The following is a 25272-nucleotide window of genomic DNA, read 5'->3' as shown; positions in this document are numbered from 1 at the left end:
AGAGATAAATAGCAGCCATGCTATTAATCATAGCACTATTTTATTAGATATTTATGGTATAGACTGAGTAATCAACAATATTAAAAATGAAAAAATAATCTGCATTTTTATATATGAAAGTAGTATATTGTTCGATATGTTTAGTTTTGTGTACCAAAAGTATCAAAACTCGAGTTTGTATATATTTTTCTTGAGGGGTAGGGATAGGTTTGGGTGAGATACATGCAACATATAGACCAAACTTCAGAATGAAGCAGCAAATTTTTATTCAAACTATACATGAACTGTAAAATTAATTAATTTTTTACTGAGGTGGATTAATCATGGTCTAATAGTTCATTGAAACAGTTAGAATCAATTCTATTGAACTGTCAAGCAATAATTAATTTGAAATATTAATTAATTAATTGTTACTTACCTGGGTTTTAAAATTAGGGAAAATTGCAGCAGAAGCTCCAAACCTTTAAAACACTTGCAGACTTTTTCCAAACTTTTTGATTTGTGGCAGCCGTCACCCCTAACATTTACATACGTTGCAGTAGAGACCCTTTTGGACGGAAATCGTCCAAATACCCGTCAGTTGACCGCCCAAATAAAAAATTGATCAATTTTAACCAAAATAGAGGAGGGTAAAATCGTCCAAACATTTAAAACACCTTTTCATCTTCCTTTTTATATCCACCTAAGGTAGTTGCTATACCAACTCCTTCACCATCCACCACCGTCAGTCCATCAGCCTCAACTCCTACAAGTTCATCACCTTCTAAATCTCCATTGACTTCTCCACCCGCTCCTCCCACTTCTCCTACCGGTGCACCTGTCGGATCTACCGCTAATCCCTCATCAATCGCCGCCGAACCCGGTGGCGCAGCCCCTAACTCATCACCCAACCTTGCTACTTTGAACAAAGTACCGATTGCTGGATCTGCTGCTACAGTGTTGTTCTTTGCTGCTATTTTACTGTGGATCTACTGATCTAGTTCAGAAGTTTTACTTTTCCAATGCAGATGGACATTAGGGTTTCGTTAATTTTCTTGTTATTGTTTAATTATTTATTTTTACCTTTTCTGTACTCTATTGTTTAATAATTCTTTGTTATTTAAGCATTACTTTTGTTTAATTAAATCTGTTGGCTTTTTAATTACATTGTAGAGTTGTTTTATATTTTTCATGTTTAAAATTAATTTCTTTATATTATTGGAAAAATGAAATCATATTTCCACAAAATGTTTTGGATGATTTTAAGTGTTTGAACGATTTTACCCTCCTCTATTTTGGTTAAAAGTGGTCAATTTTTTATTTAGGCGGTCAACTGACGGGTATTTGGATGGTTTCCGTCCAAAAGGGCATCCACTGCAACGTATGTAAAGGTTAGGGATGACGACTGCCACAAATCAAAGGTTTGGGGAGAGTCTGCAAGTGTTTTAAAGGTTTGGAGCTTCTGCTGCAATTTTTCCTTAAAATTATTATGTTTGATTTACTCGAAAGAGATTGTCAAATAAATTAAGAATAATAATCTAACACGAATAAGTATTATCAATTACGTGATTTGGTTGAAATAAAGTGGATGAACCCCAAAGTCCTAGTGCATTAAATTATTATAATTTTCTTTAAGTTCCTTGTAATGACTTTGTGCTCTTGTTTAGATGATTTTAGTTCACAAATTTTTATTACCTTATTACTTATCACAATATTATACATTTGCAATTATCATCAACAGTGGTATTTTTCGATTGGTCATAAATTGATCCCAACCTCAAAAGCCCTCAGAGGTTGGGGTTCAATTATGGTACATATTTGTGCCAACATGTTTAATCTAGTATTTGTACAAATTATATTTCATGATTGGTCACATGGTTATAGACATTGATGTACACATACAATCAAAATTATAATAACGATGCATGTGCTTGTTTACTCTAGGATGAGAAGACAAAAGATCGAGCATCCAAATCGATAATTGAAAAACGCTCAAGAGTGAACCAAGGAGGCTAGTATAAATTTGTATTGGCGGAGAATCCATTGATGAAGATATTGATGAATATTAGAAAGCATTATCGTTATCCCCTCCAACTATAGACTCCTATTTAGTTAACTAAATTAGGTTCTTATTTATTTTGTATATATCATAACTGTATTTTGTGTATAAATACACTACGAATGTATTCAATAAAATACAACAGAGAATTTCCTTTTCATGGTATCAGAGCCAAACGGTTCACACCTTTTTCATGGCTGATTCTATCTCTTCTCTGCTTCCGCTCAATACGATGGTCCATATGGTGACCATCAAACTCACTTCCTCCAATTTTCTTTTGTGGCGCAGTCGGTTTATTCCCCTTCTTGAAAGCCAGGATCTCATGGGCTTCTTAGACAGATCATCCGTTGCTCCTTCTCCTCTCATTGCGGAAGGAACTGCTCGGGTTCCAAATCCAACCTACAAGAAATGGCGTACTCAGGATCCTATGTTGCTCAGCCTCATTTATACTTCCTTGTCTGAGAAGTGTATGGCCGAGGTTGTCAATTGTGCTACTACCTGTGATGCTTGGTCGACTCTCGAAACATCGTTTTCTCATAACTCCAAGACACATGAAATTCAGCTGAAAGACGAACTTCAATTGCTCGCTCTTTTCGCTCTCTCTGTGACCAACTCTTCGCCATTGGGAAGTCCGTTGACGATACAGACAAGGTGCATTGGTTTCTTTGTGGTCTTGGCCCTGATTATAAAATTTTTTCCACCACTATGCTATCACAATGTCCACCGCCTTCCTTCGCCACTATGGTCCCGTAAGCTCTTAGCCATGAGCTTTTCTCTCGATCCATCCATGGTGAAGTCCAACAACAATCTGCTTTCATTGCCAACCACGGCTCCTCCATTATTTCTGCTGCCCGAAACAAACATCACTCCTCTTCCAAAATGGACAGTCGCAACTCTTCCAAATCTGCTGTTATTACTTGCCAGGGGTGTGGCAAAGATAATCACATAGCCAAGAAGTGTTACAAACTTGGTAAGTTGCTGAAAAAGGCTAAAGATGGTGGTCTCATTGAAGCTTTTTCAGCAACCTCTCTTGCACACTCTCATGACACCGAATGGTACACGGATACAGGGGCGACTTCGTATATGACTAATGATGCATCGACTCTTGACTCCTCCATTCCTTACAATGGTAATGAAAGGGTGTTTGTTGGTAATGGTCATTCTTTACCTATATCTCGTGTTGGTTCTATTTCGTCTATTGTTGCTTCCCATTCGTTACCTATGTCTAATGTTCTTCTTGTTCCTAGCATTACCAAAAATCTTATTTCCATTAGTAAGCTTACTAAAGAGAACAATTGTTCAATAACATGTTCTTCTTCTGGCTCTGTCACATAGGATATGGCAACAAGAGCGGTGATGGGAGTTGGCCGATGTGAGAAAGGCCTCTATTTACTTGATTGTGCCCATGCAAATTTTTTTGTCTTCTGTTGCTCTTTGTAATAATCGGGCTACCTCCATCGTTTGGCATGCACGTTTAGGACATCCTTCTATCAGGGTTTTGTCTTCTTTACATAAGCATGGTGCTATTTTATTTTCCAAAAAGAACAATTTTAATAATGATCCTTGTTTTTGTTGTCAATTGGGAAAGAATCATCACTTATCTTTTTCTAATTTATTTCAACCTTGCTCTTTTTTATTTGAAAGAATTCACTGTGACTTGTAGGGACCGTCTCCAATTACCTCTCCATCGGGATATAAATATTATTGTGTCTTGATTGATGATTTCTTTCGTTTTAGTTGGATTTTTCCTCTCAAGCTCAAATCAGATTTTTTTGATATTTTTGTCCGTTTTGTCACTTATGTCAAAAATCAATTTGATCGGAACATAAAATCATTCCAATGTGACGGTGGAACTGAGTTCACTAATAATAAATTCACTTCTTATCTTCATGAGCGTGGTATAATTCAACGAATATCCTGTCCTTACACTCCAAACCAAAATGGCATTACCGAGCGTAAACATAGGCATATCACCGAAACCGGACTAACCTTGCTCTTTCATTCTAATGTTCCTTTACAATTGTGGTTAAGTCTTTCTCTACAGCTTGTTATCTCATCAATCAGCTTCCATCACCTGTTCTTGGTGGCAAGACACCTCATGAAGTATTGTACGGTAAGGTTCCTTCTTATTCTTCTCTCCAAACCTTTGGATGTTTATGTTTTCCTTTTCTTCGTGACTATAAGCCTCACAAACTCTCTCCACGATCTCTTCCTTGTGTATTTTTAGGCTATAGTTCACTTCATAAAGGTTTTCGTTGTTTAGATACAAAATCTAACCGTGTTTATATCTCTCGTCATTTGCAGTTTTTTGAGGATCATTTTTCCTTACAAAAACTCTACTCTTCCTTCCCAGGTCTCCACTGATTTTGTCACCTTTTTGGATCCTATTGATCCTTCTTTATCTTGTGAACACGTTGATCCTACAGATATGGCTTCGAAGCATCACAAGGCATCTTCTCGGTGTCTCCCATGTGCTGACCATAATTGCACTTTTCATTCTCTTTTTGAGTATGTGCCTCCTTCAGCAACATCTGATGCTCCTCCATCCAAGCTTGTGACTATTTCAAGTGTTAATCCACCCACTTCTTGATCCTACAGATATGGCTTCGAAGCATCACAAGGCATCTTCTCGGTGTCTCCCATGTGCTGACCATAATTGCACTTTTCATTCTCTTTTTGAGTATGTGCCTCCTTCAGCAACATCTGATGCTCCTCCATCCAAGCTTGTGACTATTTCAAGTGTTAATCCACCCACTTCTTGCTTTTCACGACCGCTACCAATCCCACATCCTATGATTACTCGTTTAAGGAATGGTATTGTTAAGCCTTGTACTATTCATTCGTTAATTGCTTTTTCAGCTCCTCCATGGTTTCAGGTGCATCTTGCTGTTATAGAGCCAAGAGATTTTAAGTCAGCCTTAAAACATCAGGAATGGCTTACTGCAATGGATGATGAAATAACAACTCTAAAGCAAAATAACACCTGGCGATTGGTACCTCGACCTTCTAATCATAATGTTGTGGGTTGTCGTTGGCTTTTTAAAACTAAACTTTGTGCAGATGGTACTATAGAGCGCCATAAAGTTCATCTTGTAGCACAGGGATTTTCTCATAAACATGGCATTGACTTTGAAGAGACTTTTAGTCCGGTCATTCGTCCTACCACGGTTCGAATAATCATTTCTCTTGCTGCTATGCATAATTGGCCTCTTTATCAACTTAATGTTAAAAATGCTTTCTTGCATGACCATCTTTTAGAAGAAGTTTATATGGAACAACCTCCTGGTTATGTTAGTACTCAATTTCCTAATCATGTATGTCGCTTGCAACAAGCTCTCTATGGTCTTAAACAGGCTCCAAGGGCATGGTTCCAAAGGTTCAACTCCTTTTTGTTTCACCTTGGCTTTGTTGCTAGTCCTGTTAAAGAGCCAAGAGATTTTAAGTCAGCCTTAAAACATCAGGAATGGCTTACTGCAATGGATGATGAAATAACAACTCTAAAGCAAAATAACACCTGGCGATTGGTACCTCGACCTTCTAATCATAATGTTGTGGGTTGTCGTTGGCTTTTTAAAACTAAACTTTGTGCAGATGGTACTATAGAGCGCCATAAAGTTCATCTTGTAGCACAGGGATTTTCTCATAAACATGGCATTGACTTTGAAGAGACTTTTAGTCCGGTCATTCGTCCTACCACGGTTCGAATAATCATTTCTCTTGCTGCTATGCATAATTGGCCTCTTTATCAACTTAATGTTAAAAATGCTTTCTTGCATGACCATCTTTTAGAAGAAGTTTATATGGAACAACCTCCTGGTTATGTTAGTACTCAATTTCCTAATCATGTATGTCGCTTGCAACGAGCTCTCTATGGTCTTAAACAGGCTCCAAGGGCATGGTTCCAAAGGTTCAACTCCTTTTTGTTTCACCTTGGCTTTGTTGCTAGTCAGGCAGACTCATCTCTATTTGTTTATCATGGCTCTCATGGTGTCATCTATTTGCTATTATATGTCGACGATATGGTGATTACTAGTAGTAATGCCAAAATGATTCGTACCCTTATTGATCAACTTGCCACAGAATTTTCTATGAAGGATTTAGGTGATCTCCATTATTTTTTGGGCATAGAGGTAATTCGAAATGATAAAGGGATTTTTCTTAGCTAATCTAAGTATGCCTCGGACCTTCTAGATCGTGCTGATATGAAAGATTGCAAGCCTATTTCCACCCCCTTTTTGGTTGGTTCTCATCTCACTGAATCTGGTGAGCCTCATGCTGATTCTCCACAGTTTCGGTCTCTTGCTGGAGCTTTACAATAATTGACGCTTACCCGCCCAGATTTATCTTACAGCGTTAACTCCATTTGTCAATATATGCATGCTCCTACTATAGATCATTTTCGTGCCTTGAAACGTATTCTCAGATATCTTAAAGGCACCTATCACTTTAGCCTTCAATTGTCAATACACTCTTCCTCTACGTTACTTGGTTATTTTGATGCAGATTGGGTAGGATGTCCAGACACTAGGCGTTCTACTATAGGTTTTGCGGTCTATTATGGCTCGAATCTCATCTCTTTGTGTTCCAAGAAACAGACCTCTGTTTCTCGTTCCAGTACTGAGGTAGAATATCGAGCACTTGCTGTTCTAGTTGCTGATCTTTCATGGACACTTCAGCTTTTTCGTGAGCTACATATCAAGCTATCCTCGCCTCCAACTATGTTATGTGATAATAAGAGTGCAATGTTTATTGCTTCCAACCCGGCCACCAAGTCCCACTCCAAGCATATTGCCATTGATTATCACTTCATTAGGGAATTTGTGGCACGTCGGGTTCTCCACCTGAGTTTTGTACCCTCTTCGCTTCAACTTGCAGATATTTTTACAAAAGGGGTTGCAAAACTTCAATTTTTCTTGGTTCGATCAAAGTTGTGCATTTTTCCTCATTCAACCCCACTGCCTTTGAAGGGGGGTATTGGCGGAGAATCCATTGATGAAGATATTGATGAATATTAGAAAGCATTATCGTTATCCCCTCTAACTATATACTCCTATTTAGTTAACTAGATTAGGTTCTTATTTATTTTGTATTTATCATGTACATAGTTTAGAATTATCTTTCACTGTATTTTGTGTATAAATACACTACCAATATATTCAATAAAATATAATAGAGAATTTCCTTTTCAATTTGCATGATCAACGGACAATAGGATACCTTATGTGATTTCAAAATAATGGTAAGAAGCAGGTTAAGAATCCTTTATTCGTATTTACGAGACGTCGAGGCATTCTTGGTGAGCTGAAAATGTCTACAAACATGAGGATCGAGTAATGATACATAATATTGGTGTTAAAATCTCTTTCATTTATGAGATCTTTGTGAGTTTGCATCAAAGAAAACATGTAACTACTCAATTTTTTAGATACATATAACTACTACTCAAAAGATATTTCAATAAATTTTCGTTGATATATATCTTGTTTCTTTATTGTGAACGGTTACAGACATGAGTATATTATTATCCTATGTTAGGAATATCTCATAAATCTTAAAAAATAAATAGAAATTGAAATAATATGAGAGAATATTATCCTCATTGGTAATAAAAGTGAACATCACAACCTTAGCAGTAAAAAGGTCAACAAAATGCAACTCTTGATGCCATCATGATCATCACTGCATGTGGGCCCTACTCCAAAATTTTAATACCGTGCTCCTGAGGTGTATATAAACAAATCCCTGCTCTTCGCCCCCCAGGGCACATCCAAGTTGGCGGAACAATCACATTGGGGGGCTCTGGGTGGCGGAACCTTACACTTTGATACTTAAGCCAATTATATTTTGATACGTAGCACAGAGTTTCATGGACTCCAGCAGAGGATTACCTCCCAAAATTTCAAATTGCCTGAGAAATTTATTGGGGTTCCAAGGGTAATATGGTAATTCAACCACCCGAAAAACTTGAAAATAAGATAAGGAATGATCAGCCACGTCATCAATCCAAGTGAATCTGATGAAAATAATTTTAAGCCGTCAGATAAAGTTGAAACGAAGAATCCCTACCCGTTGATGTAATCCAAAAAACACTCTATCCTCTTCTTCGTTTTTGCTCACACGATTCTGCTTCGATCTGTTTACCTTTTTAAATCCCTTCACTTCACTGAATTTTCTGCATCTAAATTTCATCTGCTTCACAGTTCACACCTCCTGAAAATATTTTCCCTCTCAAAATTCTCTCTTTCTTTCTATATAATTCGAATTTTTCTGTTTCAAGTATTCGGGTTTTATCGATATGGCGGCTGAAGAACAGCAGAGTAACGATTTACTACCTGCTAATCATGCACAGCCACCGTCTCCGGCGCCGGCTGTAGCTACGGGTGCACATCCTGCCGCTTTGCCTCAATATCCAGAGGTACAGAGCTAGACCCTTCTGTTTTTTTGTTGGGTTGGTTGATTAATTTTGTGTGCTTTAAAATTTAAAGATTTTTGGTGAATTTTACTGTGTAATTGTTTGGATTTTTAGTTTTCCTTTGTGGGTTTATTTTTGGATTTTGAACCTACATTATAATTTTCTAGTCACTGTGTAAAATTGGGGTAAAATTCCACGTATAATCTTTAAACTCCCAATTTGTTCTGAAATTCAAACCCTTGTTTTTTAACAGTTGATTATGAATGCGATCGAGGCGTTGAATGATAAGGATGGCTCTAACAAATCAGCAATTTCAAAGCAGATTGAGGTCACCTATGGAAATCTACCACCGGCCCATTCAACTCTTCTTTCTCATCACCTCAACAAGATGAAGGCTACCGGGCAGCTCCTATTTGTGAAGAACAACTACATGAAGCCGGGCCCAGATGCTCCGCCGCGACGTGGCCGTGGCCGTCCTCCGAAGCCGAAGACTCCTCTTCCACCCGGCACCGTTCTTCCTCCTCCTCGCCCCCGTGGCCGCCCGCCCAAATCCAGGGATCCAAATGATCCGCCGCCGCCGCCTAAGCCGAAAGCTGCTCCGAGCCCGACTGCTTCTGGCAAGAAACGTGGACGGCCGCCAAAGTTTACGAAAACCGGTATTCCTCCGCCTCCGCCACCTTCTACCGCAGTTGGAGCAGCAAGTGGGGTGCCAAGAGGCCGAGGAAGACCACCGAAAGTGAAGCCAGCCGTAGCTGCTCCGGTAGGGGCTTGATTACAATAAAACAACTAGTTCAGGGGCTTTACTGCTAATTGTTGTTTCCATTTGTAATTTAATTTTTTAGTCCTTGTAGTTTGGTTAATTTTAATTTAGGTTGTGATTGAGAGTGAGTGACTGATAATGTTGTTGTAAATGAATGGAGCGGCAATTGATGCAAAATGTTCTTAGGGACATTGTTTTCTAAAAATCTCTTATTACTTTGGCCTAAGCATAAAATTTAACTTATAATGTAGTATTTGGTATACAAAATACAATGGGCAATCAAAAATACATTTCTCTGTGATTGAATATTGGTTGAATGTCAATTGTTCAATCCATTTGCCATGTCAACTATTTGGTTACAATGGCAAAATGGAAGTCATTCCAGTTAGTAAAGTCCAACATTTTGAAAATTTTAGTGCCAAAACCCGACATTTGAAAATGTAATTAATAATCTAAAATATCAACCTAAGTTAGTGATTATTGGACAATTAACTTCTCTTAATCTTGTCTTAAAAAAAGTTATTTTGGGCTTCTTTTCTTATTTTTAAGCTAAATTTAATGTGTTCTAGTCTAGTAGATCTTGTTTTTTTGTGGAATGCATAATTATAAGTGTTTCCGTAGTTTGAGTTAGGGTGTATTTGGTATGACTTTTAAAAAGTCAAAAATTATTTATTGAGATTAAAAAGTTTTTTTTGAAAATGTTTGGATAATTTTTCGAAAATGCTTTGTATAGCTATAGAAAGTTAAAGCTTCATTTGTGTTTCTTGTAGAATAGTTTTATAAGAAAACTTTTTAATTCATCTTTGGATACTAATTTTTAAAAGCTGTCTTTTTAAAAAGTTTTTAGAGAAAATTACATTGAACAAGTATCTTTTAAAAACTATTCTAATTATGAGAATTAATTTTGTACAATAAATCAAGCGGGTTTAAAACAGTTTTTGAATTTTAAAAACTCATTTTAATTTCTCTAAAGTCATGTCAAACGGATCCTAAAAAAATTTCTTCATAAAGTTCTTCTTCAAGAAATAAAAATCATGCCAAATGGACCTTTAATGATTTTCTCTCTTTTGGGAAGATTTGTCGTCTTGGGAGTGGAATTTCATTGTTAAGATGAGCAACTTTATAAAAGTTAAAAAAGGAATAAGAAACAGCATTGAAATTTTACTTTGCTTTTCTTATAAAGTATTGGGAATGTGAAAATTAATTCAAGAAATAGCATATAATTATTTCATTTAAAAAAAAAAAAAAGTGCATTGGAAGATGGGAAAATTGTCTGTTGGCTTTTGCTGGCAAAAGATGCTGTAACAAATTAAAGAGAAATGAAAAGGTTACAAATTAAAGAAATGAAATACAGGCTTTAGTAAATTTTGCAGACTTTAAGACCATATTTATCTATATATTACTGTTTAGGGTACTCCCGTTTGGAAGATCAATTAAACCAATATAAATCTTATATATATTTATTTTATAATTTTCATTGGTGGTGATAATATCTTAATAATATTTATCTGGTAAGTTTCGTAACTAATAATATGAGAAAGTATAACTAAAATATACTTTAAGTAAAAAATCGCTTGTAAAGAACAAAATTACTTTATACGTAAAAAATCCATGTAATTTAAAATAAATAAATAAATTACATTTGGTAGAATTTCGTTGACAATTGGATAAAGAACTTCAAACCATTTTCGCAACCTCATCATCTGTAAAAATCTTTGACAAAAAATAATGAATGCACCATACTCACATTGACAGTGGATAAGGGAAGTTCTTCCCATGGACGGAGTTTTAGTGCCTATGTGCATAAATTGAGCTGCGTATTTTATATTTTTATTTTATAAAATACTGTTTTTTTAAGAATTGTGAGAATTTTACCAAAAATGCTCCTATTTGTTTGAGATTAAAATCAGATTTTTATAAACTGGGGCTTAGTTATTTTAAAAAGCTGTAATTATAGATTGTTTTAATTTAAAATAAATAAATAAGATTCTTCAAGACATCTACGTCACATTTCATTAACCTAAAGCAAATCATGTTTAATACACAATATCAAACAATATCATGTGAGTAAATTTTTTATTTCTTTTAATTTTGTTAAGGGTTGCTCTAAGCATACCACTTATGTTTTCCCCCTGAGAAGCACTACAGTAACAGGGATTTAAAATTCAGATCAGGGGCTGAGGAGCTGACACCTCAGACAGCCCCTGTTTGAGTAGAATTTTCCTTTCCCCTGTATCTGCTAGAGTCTTGAACATAATTGCACATGGAAAAAAGGCTTTTTCCCCATACCATGCAATCATATACGTCCAACTCTGCCCTCAGGACACATCTCCAAGTGGTAAAAGGAAAGGGTGGAGAAATCCAATTTTGCTTAAGGCTGCCGCGTCAAGAGTTCGAATCCTGAAATATGAATTTGGCTCTTAGGTAAATACAAGTGTACAAGCAGCCTTCCACCCTGTACCCTTGGAAGCATAACCTGCGATTTACCTCCCTCACGATGCTCCAGGGTAGGGGCAGTGAAGGACCCTTAAAGTTAGGGTTCAACCTTTTTATATACGTCCAACTCTCTTTACACCTTTAACTGCAGCAAGATTCTTAAAAGTTAAAAGACATGTAAGATATACATCCCCAAAAAAAAAAAAAAAAAAAGAAAAAAAAAAAAATATAAAAAAAAAAACCCAAAAAAAAAAAAAAAAAAAGGAAAGAAAGAAAGAAAAAGAAAAACCGAGTTGACTAAATGTAAAAGATATTATTGCTCCTGTAAGATAAAATGTCACATAACATAGACTAAAAATATAGTGACATTCTCAATAATATAGGTAGGGCAGCCCCCGATTAAATCAAACAATGATCAAAACTGTCACTCAAGTCATAAATTGACCGAATCTAACAGGGAACTGTAAATTGTACATAATTTATTGAAATAACTCAAGAAATAGTTGATAAACATTTACTCCTCTTTCAACAATAAATTTTTTATAACTGAAATGATCTCCCAAGCAAGCTTTTCATCTGCTATTGTCCAGGTGCAGCAGAAATACACTGTTTCAGGCATGCATTGCAAACTAGCAGTTCTGTGAGGGCACATTTCTTTTGTACAAACAGAGACATAAAATGACTCGATTTGAAGATGTTCACCACAATCCTGGATGCTCGTCTCCGGGAATTTGCTCGAAAGCTTTTCAAACAATAAGTGCAGCCAAAAGGATTTGTCGACTGTTGGTTGAGAAAGAAATGCATTTCTTGTATCTGAATTCGCAATGTCTACTGGGCAACAGTTAGCAAACTTGATTTCATGACTTTCTACTCCTAACATAGCCATGAGTTCATCTTGATGTAAAGCTTTTGTTTTTTGGTTTCTCTGTACCATTAGTATCCCTTCGGCCATTCTGTCATCGAAAACCTGCAACCCTGGTTTTGTTCTTGCGTCAAGATCACTAAAATCAGAACCCTGTTCTGAGCATTTTCTTAAGAACTTCAAGTTTGGGCTCAAGGTACTCCGCAAAAGTGCATCAGAGGCACCAACTTTTTCATAGTGAGTCGTAAAAGGAATGCTCACAGTTTCATTATTAGCAGGGTCGAAACATTGGATTCCCAACTCAGATTGAACTTTTTCTTTCAGTTTAGCTATTTTAGGCTTTTCTCCATGTACAAGAATCACATTCTTGGGGGATAGAAATTTCACAAGATCCAGGATTCCTTTGGCATCAGTATGAGGACTAAAAGACAACTGATGAATCTAGAAAAATGATGGATAAAGTTAGGTGTATATATATAAAAAAAGTAAAATATTTATGACAGAACCAGAAGAAAATCACAGCAAAAGCAGTCAGTTGTTGCCACTTTGAATACACACGCGTACAACTTTGTGGAAAAAATTCAACAAGCTTGCTGTTTAGACTTCAGGTCATTTAAATAAGGCAATGCGTGATCAGTCTCAGGTTATATGAGCCAAATTCTAAACAGCAACAAATTGACCAAATCTCCAAGACTATTATTAGCAGCTTCATTTTTTACGATTAGTTTGAGGGTGAAAAGCAAATAAATAATTCAAAGTGATTGTAAACAATTTTGATGTTTTTATCAAAAATAACTAAAACTTGACATTGGGTCACAAATAATGGTTAAATGGAACCAATATCCTTGGTAACAATTTAGCAACATGGTAAAAATAAATAGTTTTGGAACATGCAATAAAGTGGGTCATTTTAAAGAAGTCCACAACTATGAGAATCAGATTTCTAACAATTAAACAAAATCCTAGAACAAAGTCTATTCAAGATTTCCCCAAATACAAAGTCGATTATTGTTATTTACCTTAACTAACTACTAAGTACGGCACTGGGATGCAAGTAACATCTTTTTCAACAAACGCCAACAAAAATTAATTGATTTTTAAACCGAAGATTGACAATTTCAAAGAAGAATATTAACTTCAAAGGTTTTCATTTCACATGGAATATTATGTGGAGCACTGCAACACAATATCCTAGCACATGTACAAAAGTGATGCAGGTCTTAGGTTACTAACAAAATATCTATGTCAGCGAGCAATCAACTGACCATGAGAAGCCATCAGTTAATGGTTCGAATATCTTAAGCAAAATATATCCACACACGGACCAAAATATATAGAGGGGGTATAAGAACCTGACACCGCACGTCAATTTGGGTATCCTTGTCGATATTAATTCGAACAGGTGTTTTAGCTGACATCAGTTTATGTCCTATAGTTCCAGCAACACAATACCTAATTAAACAATACACAGAAGGATTAATGTAATTCAAAAAAGCAAACACATGTAAAGAATTTCACACTCAAGACCATTGTGTATTCTAATGTAATGTTGAACCACCTCATCTAAAAGCTCATAACATTTAAATATTTTGAAGTCGGTACCACCTTAGTCCTTGATGAATAGTTTCGATCCATCCTATTTGTTACAAAATCACATTTTTGTTGAAAAGACCATCATACCCTTTTATTAAAATAACAATAAATGAAAAGGAAATATAAAAGAGAAGAAGAAAATGAAAATAAAATAACAAAAGAAAAAGGCAAAATCTCTCTGACTCCCATGCTAACCCCCACCGACTTCTGCTTGCAGGGGGAAGAGGACGAACCAGGAAGTGGTGGTAAAAACCATATGGTTGGGGCACCAGGGGGGAATGAAAATTTGTGCTTTTTTTTTTCTTTTCTTTATATTTCCTTGTTTATTTGTGTTTATTAGGTGTCATTAAAACCATTTGTGTTTACCCATTTTATATTTGACCTAGTGTTTCATATGCTTTGCACGTCACATTTTAATGATGAAATGGATGATTTCCATCCAGTGTGAGCAAAGTGAAAGATAAAGTGAAAAATAACAGAAAATTAGGTATATTACTAGTTTCCTGGTTCTATATTTTATTTATCAAAAGAGACACGTTGCTCAATTCTTCGTAAAGCTTCAAGATAGGTAATATTTAGATTATTTTTTTGATGAAATCCAATTTTATCAGCACAATCAGTTCGTGAAAAGTCCTAACAAAGTCCTAAAAGTTTAATAATATAAAAAATGGAAATTTTTTAATCAACAAAATAAAGCCATACCCTGGCAGTGTAATAAGGTTACTTTCATATGGAGCCCACTGCTTGAAAACTTCAAGAGAGAAACCCCCACTAATCATCCCTGGAGTAGCAAAGAGAACACAAGGTCCTGGAGCATTTATCAGGGAACGATCAAAACTGCAAACTGCGACATTCAAACATTAGTTCTATTATGACAGTTTTGTTTTGTACTCATATCCATAATAAATGAATAGTCAAGGTAAATGGTAGAATGCATCCAGCACAAGCAAGGTTGCTGATAATCTTAAATTAGAGAGATTTAATTTGCACGTTCATGACAACCAGTGGCTATAACATATTAAACACATAGCAAATTTGTCCAAGAAGCAGTTTATTATATGACCAAACTGAAATCCATCAAAAGTTGCATTACCTGAGAATGGATCCTTAAGAAGTGTATAACATATTTGGTGAATAATTCATATCTACAATGCCGAGTAGGGAAAGGAATAACATGTTTAGTTAGCACTGGTTTAAGAGTTGCAACTTTGTAGTTCAATCTAAGTGAAAGCTGGAAACTGATGCATATTCTCACCTGTTTACCTTTCATATGATATGGACAAGAATCATGTAAGAATGCACGCTTTAGTAGAATGTTAGCAATTATCAAAGTCGTAAATTAAGGAATGCAGATACCAGAGTCAACAACATTCTAGAATGATATAACCCCAATGAAAATATGATCTATTAAATGAATCTAAAACAAATTAAAATAATTAGTGTTTGTTCTCCACTGATTTTGTCACCTTTTTGGATCCTATTGATCCTTCTTTATCTTGTGAACACGTTGATCCTACAGATATGGCTTCGAAGCATCACAAGGCATCTTCTCCGTGTCTCCCATGTGCTAACCATAATTGTACTTCTCATTCTCTTCTTGAGTCTGTGCCTCCTTCAGCAACATCTGATGCTCCTCCATCCAAGCTTGTGACTATTTCAAGTGTTAATCCACCCACTTCTTGATCCTACAGATATGGCTTCGAAGCATCACAAGGCATCTTCTCGGTGTCTCCCATGTGCTGACCATAATTGTACTTCTCATTCTCTTTTTGAGTATGTGCCTCCTTCAGCAACATCTGACGCTCCTCCATCCGAGCTTGTGACTATTTCAAGTGTTAATCCACCCACTTCTTCCTTTTCACGACCGCCACCAATCCCACATCCTATGATTACTCGTTTAAGGAATGGTATTGTTAAGCCTCATACTATTCATTCGTTAATTGCTTTGTCAGCTCCTCCATGGTTTCAGGTGCATCTTACTGTTAAAGAGCCAAGAGATTTTAAGTCAGCCTTAAAACATCAGGAATGGCTTACTGCAATGGATGATGAAATAACAACTCTAAAGCAAAATAACACCTGGCGATTGGTACCTCGACCTTCTAATCATAATGTTGTGGGTTGTCGTTGGTTTTTTAAAACTAAACTTTGTGCAGATGGTACTATAGAGCGCCATAAAGCTCATCTTGTAGCACAGGGATTTTCTCGTAAACATGGCATTGACTTTGAAGAGACTTTTATTCCGGTCATTCGTCCTACCACGGTTCGAATAATCATTTCTCTTACTGCTATGCATAATTGGCCTCTTTATCAGCTTAATGTTAAAAATGCTTTCTTGCATGACCATCTTTTAGAAGAAGTTTATATGGAACAACCTCCTGGTTATGTTAGTACTCAATTTCCTAATCATGTATGTCGCTTGCAACGAGCTCTCTATGGTCTTAAACAGGCTCCAAGGGCATGGTTCCAAAGGTTCTGCTCCTTTTTATTTCACCTTGGTTTTATTGCTAGTCAGGCCGACTCATCTCTATTTGTTTATCATGGCTCTCATGGTGTCATCTATTTGCTATTATATGTCGACGATATGGTGATTACTAGTAGTAATGCCAAAATGATTCGTACCCTTATTGATCAACTTGCCACAGAATTTTCTATGAAGGATTTAGGTGATCTCCATTATTTTCTGGGCATAGAGGTAATTCAAAATGATAAAGGGATTTTTCTTAGCTAATCTAAGTATGCATCGAACCTTCTGGATCGTGCTGATATGAAAGATTGCAAGCCTATTTCCACCCCCTTTTTGGTTGGTTCTCATCTCACTGAATCTGGTGAGCCTCATGCTGATTCTCCACAGTTTCGGTCTCTTGCTGGAGCTTTACAATATTTGACGCTTACCCACCCAGATTTATCTTACAGCATTAACTCCATTTGTCAATATATGCATGCTCCTACTACAGATCATTTTCGTGCCTTGAAACGTATTCTCAGATATCTTAAAGGCACCTATCACTTTAGCCTTCAATTGTCAATACACTCTTCCTCTACGTTACTTGGTTATTTTGATGCAGATTGGGTAGGATGTCCAGACACTAGGCGTTCTACTATAGGTTTTGCGGTCTATTATGGCTCGAATCTCATCTCTTTGTGTTCCAAGAAACAGACCTCTGTTTCTCGTTCCAGTACTGAGGTAGAATATCGAGCACTTGCTGTTCTAGTTGCTGATCTTTCATGGACACTTCAGCTTTTTCGTGAGCTACATATCAAGCTATCCTCGCCTCCAACTATGTTATGTGATAATAAGAGTGCAATGTTTATTGCTTCCAACCCGGCCACCAAGTCCCACTCGAAGCATATTGCCATTGATTATCACTTCATTAGGGAATTTGTGGCACGTCGGGTTCTCCACCTGAGTTTTGTACCCTCTTCGCTTCAACTTGCAGATATTTTTACAAAAGGGGTTGCAAAACTTCAATTTTTCGTGGTTCGATCAAAGTTGTGCATTTTTCCTTATTCAACCACACTGCCTTTGAAAGGGGGTATTGGCGGAGAATCCATTGATGAAGATATTGATGAATATTAGAAAGCATTATCGTTATCCCCTCCAACTATATACTCCTATTTAGTTAACTAGATTAGGTTCTTATTTATTTTGTATTTATCATGTACATAGTTTAGAATTATCTTTCACTGTATTTTGTGTATAAATACACTACCAATATATTCAATAAAATATAATAGAGAATTTCCTTTTCAATTTGCATGATCAACGGACAATAGGATACCTTATGTGATTTCAAAATAATGGTAAGAAGCAGGTTAAGAATCCTTTATTCGTATTTACGAGACGTCGAGGCATTCTTGGTGAGCTGAAAATGTCTACAAACATGAGGATCGAGTAATGATACATAATATTGGTGTTAAAATCTCTTTCATTTATGAGATCTTTGTGAGTTTGCATCAAAGAAAACATGTAACTACTCAATTTTTTAGATACATATAACTACTACTCAAAAGATATTTCAATAAATTTTCGTTGATATATATCTTGTTTCTTTATTGTGAACGGTTACGGACATGAGTATATTATTATCCTATGTTAGGAATATCTCATAAATCTTAAAAAATAAATAGAAATTGAAATAATATGAGAGAATATTATTCTCATTGGTAATAAAAGTGAACATCACAACCTTAGCAGTAAAAAGGTCAACAAAATGCAACTCTTGATGCCATCATGATCATCCACTGCATGTGGGCCCTACTCCAAAATTTTAATACCGTGCTCCTGAGGTGTATATAAACAAATCCCTGCTCTTCTTTACCAGTAGGTCCCACTTCAAGCTTTTGAATGGCGGAACCTTACACTTTGATACTTAAGCCAATTATATTTTGATACGTAGCACAGAGTTTCATGGACTCCAGCAGAGGATTACCTCCCAAAATTTCAAATTGCCTGAGAAATTTATTGGGGTTCCAAGGGTAATATGGTAATTCAACCACCCGAAAAACTTGAAAATAAGATAAGGAATGATCAGCCACGTCATCAATCCAAGTGAATCTGATGAAAATAATTTTAAGCCGTCAGATAAAGTTGAAACGAAGAATCCCTACCCGTTGATGTAATCCAAAAAACACTCTATCCTCTTCTTCGTTTTTGCTCACACGATTCTGCTTCGATCTGTTTACCTTTTTAAATCCCTTCACTTCACTGAATTTTCTGCATCTAAATTTCATCTGCTCCACAGTTCACACCTCCTGAAAATATTTTCCCTCTCAAAATTCTCTCTTTCTTTCTATATAATTCGAATTTTTCTGTTTCAAGTATTCGGGTTTTATAGATATGGCGGCTGAAGAACAGCAGAGTAACGATTTACTACCTGCTAATCATGCACAGCCACCGTCTCCGGCGCCGGCTGTAGCTACGGGTGCACATCCTGCCGCTTTGCCTCAATATCCAGAGGTACAGAGCTAGACCCTTCTGTTTTTTTGTTGGGTTGGTTGATTAATTTTGTGTGCTTTAAAATTTAAAGATTTTTGGTGAATTTTACTGTGTAATTGTTTGGATTTTTAGTTTTCCTTTGTGGGTCTATTTTTGAATTTTGAACCTACATTATAATTTTCTAGTCACTGTGTAAAATTGGGGTAAAATTCCACGTATAATCTTTAAACTCCCAATTTGTGCTGAAATTCAAACCCTTGTTTTTTAACAGTTGATTATGAATGCGATCGAGGCGTTGAATGATAAGGATGGCTCTAACAAATCAGCAATTTCAAAGCAGATTGAGGTCACCTATGGAAATCTACCACCGGCCCATTCAACCCTTCTTTCTCATCACCTCAACAAGATGAAGGCTACCGGGCAGCTCCTATTTGTGAAGAACAACTACATGAAGCCGGGCCCAGATGCTCCGCCGCGACGTGGCCGTGGCCGTCCGCCGAAGCCGAAGACTCCTCTTCCACCCGGCACCGTTCTTCCTCCTCCTCGCCCCCGTGGCCGCCCGCCCAAATCCAGGGATCCAAATGATCCGCCGCCGCCGCCTAAGCCGAAAGCTGCTCCGAGCCCGACTGCTTCTGGCAAGAAACGTGGACGGCCGCCAAAGTTTACGAAAACTGGTATTCCTCCACCTCCGCCACCTTCTACCGCAGTTGGAGCAGCAAGTGGGGTGCCAAGAGGCCGGGGAAGACCACCGAAAGTGAAGCCAGCCGTAGCTGCTCCGGTAGGGGCTTGATTACAATAAAACAAGTAGTTCGGGGGCTTTACTGCTAATTGTTGTTTCCATTTGTAATTTAATTTTTTAGTCCTTGTAGTTTGGTTAATTTTAATTTAGGTTGTGATTGAGAGTGAGTGACTGATAATGTTGTTGTAAATGAATGGAGCGGCAATTGATGCAAAATGTTCTTAGGGACATTGTTTTCTAAAAATCTCTTATTACTTTGGCCTAAGCATAAAATTTAACTTATAATGTAGTATTTGGTATACAAAATACAATGGGCAATCAAAAATACATTTCTCTGTGATTGAATATTGGTTGAATGTCAATTGTTCAATCCATTTGCCATGTCAACCATTTGGTTACAATGGCAAAATGGAAGTCATTCCAGTGAGTAAAGTCCAACATTTTGAAAATCTTAGTGCCAAAACTTGACATTTGAAATTGTAATTAATAATTTAAGGTATCAACCTAAGTTAGTGATTATTGGACAATCAACTTCTCTTAATCTTGTCTTAAAAAAACTTATTTTGGGCTTCTTTTCTTATTTTTAAGCTAAATTTAATTTGTTCTAGTCTAGTAGATCTTGTTTTTTTGTGGAATGCATAATTATAAGTGTTTCCGTAGTCTGAGTTAGGGTATATTTGGTATGACTTTTAAAAAGTCAAAAATTATTTATTGAGATTAAAAAGTTTCTTTTGAAAATGTTTGGATAATTTTTCGAAAATGCTTTGTATAGCTATAGAAAGTTAAAGCTCCATTTGGGCAGGCTTCTGTTTCTTGTAGAATAGTTTTATAAGAAAACTTTTTAATTCATCTTTGGATACTAATTTTTAAAAGCTGTCTTTTTAAAAAGTTTTTAGAGAAAATTACATTGAACAAGTATCTTTTAAAAACTATTCTAATTATGAGAATTACTTTTGTACAATAAATCAAGCGGGTTTAAAACAGTTTTTGAATCTTAAAAACTCATTTTGATTTCTTTAAAGTCATGTCAAACGGATTCTAAAAAAATTTCTTCATAAAGTTCTTCATCAAGAAATAAAAATCATGCCAAATGGACCTTTAATAATTTTCTCTCTTTTGGGAAGATATGTCGTGTTGGGAGTGGAATTTCATTGTTCAGATGAGCAACTTTATAAAAGTTAAAAAAGGAATAAGAAACAGCATTGAAATTTTACTTTGCTTTTCTTATAAAGTATTGGGAATGTGAAAATTAATTCAAGAAATAGCATATAATTATTTCATTTAAAAAAAAAAAAGTGCATTGGAAGATGGGAAAATTGTGTCTGTTGGCTTTTGCTGGCAAAAGATGCTGTAACAAATTAAAGAGAAAAAAGGTTACAAATTAAAGAAATGAAATACAGGCTTTAGTAAATTTTGCAGACTTTGAGACCATATTTATCTATATATTACTGTTTAGGGTACTCCCGTTTGGAAGATCAATTAAACCAATATAAATCTTATATATATTTATTTTATAATTTTCATTGGTGGTGATAATATCTTAATAATATTTATCTGGTAAGTTTCGTAACTAATAATATGAGAAAGTATAACTAAAATATACTTTAAGTAAAAAATCGCTTGTAAAGAACAAAATTACATTATACGTAAAAAAATCCATGTATATTTAAAATAAATAAAAAAATTACATTTGGTAGAATTTCGTTGACAATTGGATAAAGAACTTCAAACCATTTTCGCAACCTCATCATCTGTAAAAATCTTTGACAAAAAATAATGAATGCACCATACTCACATTGACAGTGGATAAGGGAAGTTCTTCCCATGGACGGAGTTTTAGTGCCTATGTGCATAAATTGAGCTGCGTATTTTATATTTTTATTTTATAAAATACTGTTTTTTTAAGAATTGTGAGAATTTTACCGAAAATGCTCCTATTTGTTAGAGATTAAAATCAGATTTTTATAAACTGGGGCTTAGTTATTTTAAAAAGCTGTAATTATAGATTGTTTTAATTTAAAATAAATAAATAAGATTGAAATAAGATTCTTCAAGACATCTACGTCACATTTCATTAACCCAAAGCAAATCATGTTTAATACACAATATCGAACAATATCATGTGAGTAAATTTTTTATTTCTTTTAATTTTGTTAAGGGTTGCTCTAAGCATACCACTTATGTTTTCCCCCTGAGAAGCACTACAGTAACAGGGATTTAAAATTCAGATCAGGGGCTGAGGAGCTGACACCTCAGACAGCCCCTGTTTGAGCAGAATTTTCCTTTCCCCTGTATCTGCTAGAGAGTCTTGAACATAAGAAGCGTGCTCCCTGTCCCGGCTTGGGGACAGGGGTGAAAACAGGGGCGCCATGCCAGGACAGGGGGTTTTATCCTGACCATAATTGCACATGGAAAAAAGGCTTTTTCCCCATATCATGCAATCATATACGTCCAACTCTCTTTACACCTTCAACTGCAGCAAGATTCTTAAAAGTTAAAAGACATGTAAGATATACATCCCGGAAAAAAAAAAAAAGAAAAAAAACCGAGTTGACTAAATGTAAAAGTTATTATTGCTCCTATAAGATAAAATGTCACATAACATAGACTAAAAATATAGTGACATTCTCAATAAAATAGGTAGGGCAGCCCCCGATTAGATCAAACAATGATCAAAACTATGTCACTCAAGTCATAAATTGACCGAATCTGACACGGAACTGTATATTGTCCATAATTTATTGAAATAACTCAAGAAATAGTTGATAAACATTTACTCGTCTTTCAACAATAAATTTTTTATAACTGAAATGATCTCCCAAGCAAGCTTTTCATCTGCTATTAACCAGGTGCAGCAGAAATACACTGTTTCAGGCATGCATTGCAAACTAGCAGTTCTGTGAGGGCAAATTTCTTTTGTACAAACAGAGACATAAAATGACTCGATTTGAAGATGTTCACCACAATCCTGGATGCTCGTCTCCGGGAATTTGCTTGAAAGCTTTTCAAACAATAAGTGCAGCCAAAAGGATTTGTCGACTGTTGGTTGAGAAAGAAATGCATTTCTTGTATCTGAATTCGCAATGTCTACTGGGCAACAGTTAGCAAACTTGATTTCATGACTTTCTACTCCTAACATAGCCATGAGTTCATCTTGATGTAAAGCTTTTGTTTTTTGGTCTCTCTGTACCACTAGTATCCCTTCGGCCATTCTGTCATCGAAAACCTGCAACCCTGGTTTTGTTCTTGCGTCAAGATCACTAAAATCAGAACCCTGTTCTGAGCATTTTCTTAAGAACTTCAAGTTTGGGCTCAAGGTACTCTGCAAAAGTGCATCAGAGGCACCAACTTTTTCATAGTGAGTCGTAAAAGGAATGCTCACAGTTTCATTATTAGCAGGGTCGAAACATTGGATTCCCAACTCAGATTGAACTTTTTCTTTCAGTTTAGCTATTTTAGGCTTTTCTCCATGTACAAGAATCACATTCTTGGGGGATAGAAATTTCACGAGATCCAGGATTCCTTTGGCATCAGTATGAGGACTAAAAGACAACTGATGAATCTAGAAAATTGATGGATAAAGTTAGGTGTATATATATAAAAAAAGTAAAATATTTATGACAGAACCAGAAGAAAACCACAGCAAAAGCAGTCAGTTGTTGCCACTTTGAATACACACGCGTACAACTTTGTGGGAAAAATTCAACAAGCTTGCTGTTTAGACTTCAGGTCATTTAAATAAGGCAATGCGTGATCAGTCTCAGGTCATATGAGCCTAATTCTAAACAGCAACAAATTGACCAAATCTCCAAGACTATTATTAGCAGCTTCATTTTTTACCATTAGTTTGAGGGTGAAAAGCAAATAAATAATTCGAAGTGATTGTAAACAATTTTGATGTTTTTATCAAAAATAACTAAAACTTGACATTGGGTCACAAATAATGGTTAAATGGAACCAATATCCTTGGTACCAATTTAGCAACATGGTAAAAATAAATAGTTTTGGAACATGCAATAAAGTGGGTCATTTTAAAGAAGTCCACAACTATGAGAATCAGATTTCTAACAATTAAACAAAATCCTAGAACAAAGTCTATTCAAGATTTCCCCAAATACAAAGTCGATTATTGTTATTTACCTTAACTAACTACTAAGTACGGCACTGGGATGCAAGTAACATCTTTTTCAACAAACGCCAACAAAAATTAATTGATTTTAAAACCGAAGATTGACAATTTCAAAGAAGAATATTAACTTCAAAGGTTTTCATTTCACATGAAATATTATGTGGAGCACTGCAACACAATATCCTAGCACATGTACAAAAGTGATGCAGGTCTTAGGTGACTAACAAAATATCTATGTCAGTGAGCAATCAACTGACCATGAGAAGCCATCAGTTAATGGTTCGAATATCTTAAGCAAAATATATCCACACACGGACCAAAATATATAGAGGGGGTGTAAGAACCTGACACCGCACGTCAATTTGGGTATCCTTGTCGATATTAATTCGAACAGGTGTTTTAGCTGACATCAGTTTATGTCCTATAGTTCCAGCAACACAATACCTAATTAAACAATACACAGAAGGATTAATGTAATTCAAAAAAGCAAACACATGTAAAGAATTTCACACTCAAGACCATTGTGTATTCTAATGTAATGTTGAACTACCTCATCTAAAAGCTCATAACATTTAAATATTTTGAAGTCGGTACCACCTTAGTCCTTGATGAATAGTTTCGATCCATCCGATTTGTTACAAAATCACATTTTTGTTGAAAAGACCATCATACCCTTTTATTAAAATAACAATAAATGAAAAGGAAATATAAAAGAGAAGAAGAAAATGAAAATAAAATGACAAAAGAAAAAGGCAAAATCCCTCTGACTCCCATGCTAACCCCCACCGACTTCTGCTTGCAGGGGGAAGAGGACGAACCAGGAAGTGGTGGTAAAAACCATATGGTTGGGGCACCAGGGGGGAATGAAAATTTGTGTTTTTTTTTTTTTTTCTTTTCTTTATATTTCCTTGTTTATTTGTGTTTATTAGGTGTCATTAAAACCATTTGTGTTTACCCATTTTATATTTGAACTAGTGTTTCATATGCTTTGAACGTCACATTTTAATGATGAAATGGATGATTTCCATCCAGTGTGAGCAAAGTGAAAGATAAAGTGAAAAATAACAGAAAATTAGGTATATCACTAGTTTCCTGGTTCTATATTTTATTTATCAAAAGAGACGTTGCTCAATTCTTCATAAAGCTTCAAGATAGATAATATTTAGATTATTTTTTGATGAAATCCAATTTTATCAGCACAATCAGTTCGTAAAAAGTCCTAACAAAGTCCTAAAAGTTTAATAATATAAAAAATGGAAATTTTTTAATCAACAAAATAAAGCTATACCCTGGCAGTGTAATAAGGTTACTTTCATATGGAGCCCACTGCTTGAAAACTTCAAGAGAGAAACCCCCACTAATCATCC

At 35.7% G+C, this 25272-nt stretch overlaps 4 protein-coding genes across 6 annotated transcripts in view; 2 read left to right on the top strand and 2 right to left on the bottom strand.

Moving 5' to 3' along the window:
* The first annotated feature begins 8210 nt into the window (after positions 1-8210).
* Positions 8211-9436, top strand: LOC111403223 (HMG-Y-related protein B-like). The gene is made up of 2 exons (XM_023031645.1): positions 8211-8453; positions 8704-9436. Exons 1-2 carry the CDS (start codon positions 8334-8336, stop codon positions 9220-9222), a joined length of 639 nt encoding a protein of 212 aa, XP_022887413.1. The 5' UTR covers positions 8211-8333; the 3' UTR covers positions 9223-9436.
* A 2557-nt stretch (positions 9437-11993) lies between these two features.
* The window catches only part of LOC111403221 (cleavage and polyadenylation specificity factor subunit 3-II-like), a 25573-nt gene continuing 12294 nt past the window's right edge, over positions 11994-25272 (bottom strand). For all 3 annotated transcript variants that reach the window (XM_023031641.1, XM_023031642.1, XM_023031643.1), the window contains 3 exons: positions 14804-14945; positions 13861-13960; positions 11994-12949 (listed from right to left, as the gene is read on the bottom strand). In XM_023031641.1, coding sequence (XP_022887409.1) covers positions 12161-12949; positions 13861-13960; positions 14804-14945 — 1031 coding nt within the window. In that variant the 3' untranslated portion in view covers positions 11994-12160. The remainder of the gene's footprint in view (positions 12950-13860; positions 13961-14803; positions 14946-25272) is intronic.
* LOC111403222 (HMG-Y-related protein B-like) lies at positions 18742-20065 on the top strand. The gene is made up of 2 exons (XM_023031644.1): positions 18742-19058; positions 19309-20065. The coding sequence occupies exons 1-2, from the start codon at positions 18939-18941 to the stop codon at positions 19825-19827; spliced, it is 639 nt and encodes a 212-aa protein (XP_022887412.1). The 5' UTR covers positions 18742-18938; the 3' UTR covers positions 19828-20065.
* LOC111404827 (cleavage and polyadenylation specificity factor subunit 3-II-like) lies at positions 22381-25270 on the bottom strand. Its single transcript, XM_023033575.1, has 3 exons — positions 25194-25270; positions 24250-24349; positions 22381-23338 (listed from the first exon to the last, which is right to left on the bottom strand). Exons 1-3 carry the CDS (start codon positions 25268-25270, stop codon positions 22550-22552), a joined length of 966 nt encoding a protein of 321 aa, XP_022889343.1. The 3' UTR covers positions 22381-22549.

The sequence above is a fragment of the Olea europaea genome, chromosome 11 (assembly GCF_002742605.1).
Source record: "Olea europaea var. sylvestris chromosome 11, O_europaea_v1, whole genome shotgun sequence".
NCBI lineage: Eukaryota > Viridiplantae > Streptophyta > Magnoliopsida > Lamiales > Oleaceae > Olea > Olea europaea.
This window is presented reverse-complemented; position numbering and strand designations above follow the sequence as displayed.

What these genes read in the sequence shown, in the direction of transcription:
- LOC111403222 (XM_023031644.1), top strand. Translation starts at nt 18,939, where the DNA reads ATGGCGGCTGAAGAACAGCAGAGTAACGATTTACTACCTGCTAATCAT. An exon ending in CTTTGCCTCAATATCCAGAG is followed by an intron (nt 19,059 to 19,308) that starts GTACAGAGCTAG and finishes GTTTTTTAACAG; the next exon opens with TTGATTATGAATGCGATCGA.
- LOC111403223 (XM_023031645.1), top strand. Translation starts at nt 8,334, where the DNA reads ATGGCGGCTGAAGAACAGCAGAGTAACGATTTACTACCTGCTAATCAT. An exon ending in CTTTGCCTCAATATCCAGAG is followed by an intron (nt 8,454 to 8,703) that starts GTACAGAGCTAG and finishes GTTTTTTAACAG; the next exon opens with TTGATTATGAATGCGATCGA.
- LOC111404827 (XM_023033575.1), bottom strand. Translation starts at nt 25,270, where the DNA reads ATGATTAGTGGGGGTTTCTCTCTTGAAGTTTTCAAGCAGTGGGCTCCA. An exon ending in AACCTTATTACACTGCCAGG is followed by an intron (nt 24,350 to 25,193) that starts GTATAGCTTTAT and finishes TTGTTTAATTAG; the next exon opens with GTATTGTGTTGCTGGAACTA. An exon ending in AAATTGACGTGCGGTGTCAG is followed by an intron (nt 23,339 to 24,249) that starts GTTCTTACACCC and finishes TCAATTTTCTAG; the next exon opens with ATTCATCAGTTGTCTTTTAG.